Genomic DNA, 7,672 nt, shown 5'->3' on the forward strand with positions numbered 1-7,672 from the left:
AGGTGTCAGGAAAAAAATCCAGTATCAGGCCTCCACAAAAAACACAAACAGACAAAAAAACAACAACATTGAATCAACAGTTTATATTCACGCATGCATGAACTCAGTAAGACAATGCTGCAGGACATAACGAATCTGCATAATGCAGAAGCATCATGATAATCTTAAAAACAAGGTTTCTTGATGATGATCTCACATTAATAACTTCACCCTGATGGGTCACACAACTCTTATCGGACTGCACCTTGAACAGAAGGATAGAAGAATCTGCCTCAAGATGGAAAAATTCTCCCGCAGCTCCTGGAAGTCACGTAGTTTACTCAGGTTACGACGTAAACACTGATTTGGGGGGTTATTACACAAGTTAACCCCGTATTTGGTGAGAGTGGAGTGTGTAGTGTACTTTAATAATGTTTCTAATTACACCCAAAGTGCAGGACTCTTCGTGTGCGTGTGTTTCATTACAGCATATTTTGAAGTGAGTTGTTTATTCAAGGCAAACCCTTTTACTTGTACAAAAATGTCCAAAATGAAAAATATGTGTGTATGTAATTTTTAAAAAAAGATAAGGCACAGACGGAAAGATACAGTTATTAGTTTTGTCTGGATGTTTCCTGGTCAAAAGCACGTATTCTGTTTTTAATGTGGCTGAGTTTAGCCTTCAGGTAGTCACAGCGCTCCCTCTTCTCTAAGAAAGAAGGCTCCTGTGAAAAAACAAACACAAAATATTTTCCTGGTTAACGCCTCCAACCTCTCTTACTGAAATATTTTCATTTTCTCCTCTCTTGCTGTTTGGCCTGATTCAGTTATCTAATGCATCAGCGTTAAATGAGAATTTCCAGACAAACGCATTTCAAAATGGAATATAATTTGCATGAGCAGACAGAATAATCCAAAAATAAAATAACATATGACCCGTGTTTACACAACAGTATTATTTCTGAGCTGAATGAAAGACACTACCACTTACTATCTTTTTCCCCTGATACTTCTCCATGATGTTCTGGATCCTCTGCTGATCCTGGAACAGAGATAATCTCGACATAAACAATGATGTGCATCGTATCGTGGAGGGAAACTGAATATCACGCACCCAGCTCACCCTCTGGCTTCTTTGGTCTCGCAGGAGTCGAGCCATCAGGCCGTCCAGCTCGTTGAATTTATTGAGGGTGGCGCTGATGTCTCTGTGCAGGTCTTTGTACTCCTGGTACTGGTCATTGAAAACAGCTTTGTACTTCTCCCTTTCCTCCAAACAGCTGATCTCTGGATATTTCCTACAGATTGTTGGAAACATCAAGATCAAAATGGACACGTTCCTCTTTTTGCTACAGTTGAGGTGAGTATGTATGGAGACGGACATTCTTCCTCAGCATTGTGGCGATGTTTACTCACATGATGTAGTCTGCGATGATGTGTACTTTAGGGACACATGCAGGCGCCGTGGTTTTGTTCACACTGACAGGGTTCCTCTTGACGTCACTGACTTGCTGAGCGTTGCGATCTTTGCTCAGAAATCCGTCACCTTCATCCTTGAAGGAGATGCGTTTTGGTTTTTGAGCCGCCAGCGGGATGGAGTGATGAGGCTCTTCTAGAGGCTAAACGTGGAGGAGGGTTTAAAAATGAATATTTCTAATGAGCATCATCGCATTTGTCAAAGGGCTTGAGGGAACCCTTGAGTGCCAAAGTACAGAAATGTACATCTAAAGAGGAACAATGGTGTGAAAACATGATAAGGCCACATAATTCAGAACAGAGTCTCCTGGGACCCTCAGGGGTTCTACAGGGTCCCAGAGGAGGAGCTCCGTCCCAGCAATAGTGTCATTTCATCTAAGTGCTTGAGACAAAATAATCTCACGCCGCAACTGACATTCTAAAATATATTTCTAATTGCTACACACGATTAGAAAAAAATGAAATGTAGTTTTCTTGTGAGTGGAAAAATAATAATACTTTTCTGATTATTGCTTATCATTTTTCTGCCAATTTTCTACGTGTTTACAAATTTCGTATTGATTTTCAGGTTGTTTTTTTTTCTCCTAGTTTGTGGATGACAATGAATTTTTCCATGTTTTGAAAGAAATGATGCGTATTTGAAAGTAAATTGCCTGACAAAAACAAGATTTGTTTTAGGTAATTAGCAAAACGAAGAAGAAGAAAATTAAAAAAAAAAAACAGCAGTAAAAACGTAATAATGGAAATTAGGTCGAGATGGGTAACGCTGAATCCAATTACTTTTGTAAATGCTTATGAACGGTGTCCTCTCCTTGCCTGCCTGCATATCTGAGCCATCTTTGTAGTTGTAACCTACCGGAGCAGACGCAGGACGTTGTTTTTGTCAGTTTTCTGCTCATAGGAGTGTAAATTCTTAGATCTTGTGCTGCCAAATCAAATAGAAACTTGAGAAGAAGCAAGCTACTGATAGTAGCGTAGTGACACACATATCTCCTGCTGTACAAGTAACAGATGTGTTCCTTATAATTTAATATCCTGCTGCACCCTCTAACTGCACAACAAGTGACAGCACAACAAGCTGGTGTACTTCATCTTTGACTTGTCTCCTCCGGGCTGGCACGTACTGTATATACAAAGACGGCCAACTGCTCAATAAAGGTATGAGAAAACACTGATTTACAGCTTCAGGACACATCCTAGTTGTTCTTTATGGCATCAGCCGAGAGAAAAAGCTGACATATCGATACCAACGTATGGCTGGCTCACTGCAGATTGTCCTGACTGATTGTAAATTACATTGCATTAGCTCTTCGCCAGTACTTCTGGGGCTGTTTTTGGCTCGCTTGCCTTCAGTAATAGAATTGCTTACCGATAATGTAACTTATAATGAATGTGGTATTTTATATAGCACATTCATTCAACATTGAATTTGACAGAAAGTAGGTAAATAGCATTTGCCCATTGTACACTTTTGGACAAACCCATCTATTTTGTAAATACAATTAATGTCATCCTCCAAAGAGCCAGAAAAGAAGATGCATACTCTTCTCTCACGGAGCCCAGCTAGCCACTGATTAGCTTAGCACAATGAATGGTAGTAGATGGAAAGTCTTAGCATGTGTCTGTCAAGCAATCAAATACGCGTCTCTCTATAGTGCCCGGCTCAAAAGCCCTATGGTAATGAACAAAACAAAACATTTGTTGATGACTAGAACAGAGACTGCTGCTACTCATCATGGCTAAATCTGTAAGAAAAGATGAGGAGCATTTCTTCATGACAAACTAAACCTTATCTCTTTGATGACTTTTCATGGTACGGGGGGGGGGGGGGTCTGCTAACACTTCCCATTCACTACCAGTCATTGTGCTAAGCTAACTAGCAGTCAGCCAGACCCTAATGCACTCACAGAGGAGAGAAGGGTATCTGTCTTCTTGCCTGACTCTGGGGAGGATGGCAAGCGTATATCCCAAAAAGTCTATGTGTTCCTTAAGTGCCCCTTGACCATCTACTATAGGGGCTCCTGGAGTGAACAAACACAAGGTCTCATCCTAAAATGTTCTTACCGTGCCATGGTTGGCAAAGTACTCCCTCTCCCTCCGTGCTGCCTCATGCCTCCACATCTTCAGACATACCAGGAAGCTGCCCAGATACATCGCCATGTTGATAAAGATGAAAGCAGTTCCTGCCATCTGGCCCCCATCGACTCGACACAGATTGGCCATGATGGGGTTGACACCTATTGTCATGTAGCACAGCCCGCCACGGTTCAAGTCGTTCAGGTATACAATCGCTGCTGCCATGTAGAGGAGGAACATGGCAACGTTGATGAACGCCTCCGTCAGAGGCCACCAGGGGGCGTCGAGGAGGATGGTACGATAATACATAGTCATTCCCATCACCAAGAGGACCAGAGTAATGATCCATGAGACTCCAGCGACAGACAGGATGAAGGGAGTCATCGGTCCTCTGTAGCTGTACCCAGACAGGCCCAGTCCGTTGTTATACACACCGTTATACAGCCCGTAGGTATTGGACCATTCGCTGTCTTTCTGGATGTAGGCGATGACACAAGCAAAGACCATGCCCCCAAATAGGAGTTCAAGTCCAGCAAGAAGTCTGAGCAGACCTGGCCAGGATTTCAAATAAGAGTATTTCTGGTTGTAGACCTCCAACTTCTCAGCGTAGTACTCTGCTGGGTGGATGCTGGAGAGGAGGGATTCCTCTTGTGGGCTGTGATGCAACAGGTCATCAGTGGGGGCCCCCCTCAACAAAGGCTTCTCCGATGACTCATCCCAGTTCCTACGCCCCAGCAGGGGACTTACAGGAGGGCTGACCCTAGTCCCATTAGGAAAGATCTGGATCCTGCTGGTACTGGCGTCAGACTCATTGGTGCTGTCTCTTTCACTTCTCCATGAATGTATCATTCCTCTCCATGAAGACGGGATGAGGGATTTCAGTTTCCCCTTCATGCTTCCGCCTTTATTCTCCCTCTCTGTGTAGGGTGGAGTGCTGGACGAGCGGCCTGTGGAGCAAGTATCACCATCATCCGTGATATCATCCTGCGTGGGCGTGTGAGAGACCCACACAGGCACTGGAGGAGCACTAATGGGGTTCCTCTTGCCAGAGGAGGACCCAACCACGCTCTCGGGCTCTTGCCTGGTGAATTTCCTGCTCCAGCCTTTCATGCTGTGGGCTGATGACGGTGACTCATTGAAAAAGGAGGAATAGAGAATCCTTGTGTGACATGAAGAGGGAGAAACTCTAAATGGGAGGGGGGGAGATCAGTTGATTCACATGAGTGATACATTTCACACTGGGATATTTAAAGATTCTGACAATCGTTTTAAAAGGTCTTAATAATAAACATTATGGAAATACTACAAACAGGAGTGGACCATCGAGATAGAAAAAATATTTAACCCAACAAAGTCAGCTCTATTGCTAAAACATAATTGTAACTTTTCCCTTTTTTGAGTGTATAATAGTGGTCAATATGAACACACACACACATATATATATATATATATATATATATATATATACATGTTTCCAGTCATTTCCTACTGTTTGGGACTTGTCTGGAGGTACCATAACTTGGAAACTATTGAAAAAAAAGAAACACCTCACTTGAAATGTTTCGTGTTTTACTAATACTAAGTCTAATTCTGTATCTATAAGGTAATTTGTCGTCTACTTCAAAGTGTACTCTCAGAAAGTGCGCAAGAATAACCAGAAAACATGGCACATACAGTGTAAGTTCACCTGCAGAACATCTGGTACAAGATCGGTGGAAGCTAGGTGTGTACTCAAGGTTCATGTCTTTTACACATGAAGCATTCTTCTGTGTATACTTTAATGACTTTAAGTCGATATATATAAATGTATATATATATATATATATATATATATATATATATATATATATATATACACACACACACATATATATGTATATACATAAATATATATATCAACACTTTTAAAGAGTTTGAATAATACTTGCAGTAAGTACTAAAGTAATAGTCATGTACTTAAAGTGTATTTTCTTTGAAGAAACCTGTACATAGAACAGACATGACGCCATTTCTTGAAACGATTTGATTTCTACTGCCAGTCTGCTAATGATTTTAAGATTGACAGGAAATACATTTTATACCAAGGAGAACATTTTCTAAAGAAGGCAATTATGATGTCAAAAAACGTAGCTGTGTGATGGGATAAATTCATTATTGTATCCTATGTGAGTTGGAAACATTCCAAGTTCAAGGTGAAGATCCACTGTGTCGGGCTCCATAGAGGGTTTAAACTGGACTGTGACTCCCAGGAACTCCCAGTATGAGCTCCAAATACACAACATTAACCATGATAACATCAATTGAAAATGGAAACACACACACACACACACACACACACACACACACACACACACACACGCACGCGCACACACACAAGAGCATAGAGAGAGAACAGTCACTGCTTAAACCCACCTGTGCGTATCTGTGTCTCTTAGATCTGATGGTGCTGTTTGTTTGGGTTCATACACGACTTTGAGAAGGATACAGGAACTGATAGCTGCAGCAAAATGGCGTCTTGTCCACCAGGCCTAGTAATGTCAACCTCTCCAGTCTCTCAGGTGACTCACTACTACTGGTGTGAGACGCCTCACACTCACGGGACGACTGGCCAATGAGCGGAGAACTACAGGGAGGAGGGAGTGAAGGCTTAAACATTAAACCTGGACTGGCTCATGTTGGTGCTGACTGGCACTACTAGGCTAATCTGTGTGTGTGTGTGTGCTTGTGTGTGTGTATGTGTTCACTATAACAGAGGAAAGGCGAGCGAACCCTTGAGTTTATATTACTTGAGCTTTAATAACAACTAATGGGGTTAAAATATTCTATTTTATTTGGGTAAATATAAAGTCCCAGCTCTATCTGGTATCTGGTAGTACTTAAAGTATTACAGGTATCACTTTCGTCTATCAACAACAGTGGCTTGTCCAGGAGATTACGATGTGTTTGATAGCAGTTGCATGATATCAATTACATCTCATATCTAAGATCTGGGAAATAGTGCTTTATCATGCTGTTTTATGAATAATTCATTTTCATAATTCATTTCTCATCTGTGTAATATCACGTTGAAGTCACAGGAGGAACTGCAGCCGCCACTAGAGGGCAGCAGGCTTCTGGCTTCAGTTCATCACCAGCTTCCTTGTTACTGGTTTTGAGTCCACATTCACTCCTTATTTCTGTTGAAGTGCATGTTTATATACCTGTCTTAACATGAGCTCTCCATGAACACACGCTCATTTTGCTTTTGTCTAAGGCAACAAAACAAGCTGAGGAGACCCTGATGTCAGCGTCCCTTCTATCCAATAAGTGAGTGAGCAGAAAGTCCATGTGAGAGCCTTCAAGAGATTCTTGAAGATGGAGGGCTGCTCTGTGGTAACATCTGTGCTCCAGCATCCTTTAATGGTGTGTAAAAACTGCAGCTATATGAATACAAAGGCCGTAGATGTTATAACTGGATGGTGATGTTTGGGCGGAACCCAGCGTGTTTCACTGCATCACTTCCCTTCAGCAATGGCAGTATGTTTCCATTTTAACCCCTTCGTGTCTGTCTCCAGGAATCATGTGACTGTGCCAGCAATTCTTCCAGAGCACTGCTGATTTTTCATGTAGAGGAAGCTCAGGGCAAGGACATCTGTAGTGACTCCCCCCCCCCCCCCCCCCCCCAACCATCACCACCACCACCACCACCCAACGCTGCAGTCCTCGCAGCCAACAAAATACAGTAAACACATAATGCAACCCACTTTCTAAAGCGAGTCCCACTAGTGGCCTTTGCCCCGGGCCAACTCATCTGGTGCTGCATTGCATGTCTTCTACGGCTGGCACAGGTGGCTGCTAAGCCACAAATAATATGCAGAACAATGCAAAAAAAAAAAAAAAGTATAAAGGGAGGGTATAGATTAAATGTATGAGGGAGAGGACGACCACGTGAGTCAGCCAAATACAAGCACAAACATGTCTTATATAAATACAGTCAATATTTTAAATTAAGCTGAGAATCAAAAGTTTTTACTGACTCTGAAATGTCTTCGGTTGTAAAGACGCGACTTTATTGTTGTTAAATATATAATTTTGAGATTGGTAAAAAAAAAAAAAAAGTGAATAATTTAAACATTAAAGATTCAATTTGAAACTTTGGAAAAAA

At 41.9% G+C, this 7,672-nt stretch overlaps 1 protein-coding gene across 2 annotated transcripts; it reads right to left on the reverse strand.

The window, feature by feature from the left end:
• Positions 1 to 6,119, reverse strand: LOC147261354 (MARVEL domain-containing protein 2-like). Of its 2 annotated transcripts, none has more exons than XM_086203329.1 (6): positions 5,941 to 6,119; positions 3,517 to 4,714; positions 1,393 to 1,595; positions 1,103 to 1,274; positions 971 to 1,021; positions 1 to 704 (listed from the first exon to the last, which is right to left on the reverse strand). In XM_086203329.1, the coding sequence occupies exons 2-6, from the start codon at positions 4,636 to 4,638 to the stop codon at positions 594 to 596; spliced, it is 1,659 nt and encodes a 552-aa protein (XP_086059455.1). In that variant the 5' UTR covers positions 4,639 to 4,714; positions 5,941 to 6,119; the 3' UTR covers positions 1 to 593. The 2 variants fall into 2 exon arrangements, with proteins under 2 accessions (XP_086059455.1, XP_086059454.1); XM_086203328.1 differs by having other exon boundaries at positions 1,094 to 1,274.
• Positions 6,120 to 7,672: the final 1,553 nt, after the last annotated feature.

The sequence above is a fragment of the Aulostomus chinensis genome, chromosome 5 (genome assembly GCF_037954235.1).
Source record: "Aulostomus chinensis isolate RoL2024-O1b breed Wild chromosome 5, RoL_Achi_v1.0, whole genome shotgun sequence".
Lineage (NCBI taxonomy): Eukaryota > Metazoa > Chordata > Actinopteri > Syngnathiformes > Aulostomidae > Aulostomus > Aulostomus chinensis.

Excerpts from the sequence above, each read along its gene's own strand:
- LOC147261354 (XM_086203328.1), bottom strand. The coding sequence starts at position 4,638 with ATGAAAGGCTGGAGCAGGAAATTCACCAGGCAAGAGCCCGAGAGCGTG. Across the intron at positions 1,275-1,392 it reads ATCATCGCAGACTACATCAT|GAAATATCCAGAGATCAGCT; the intron begins GTGAGTAAACAT and ends AACAATCTGTAG. Across the intron at positions 705-970 it reads AGTATCAGGGGAAAAAGATA|GAGCCTTCTTTCTTAGAGAA; the intron begins GTAAGTGGTAGT and ends GTTTTTTCACAG.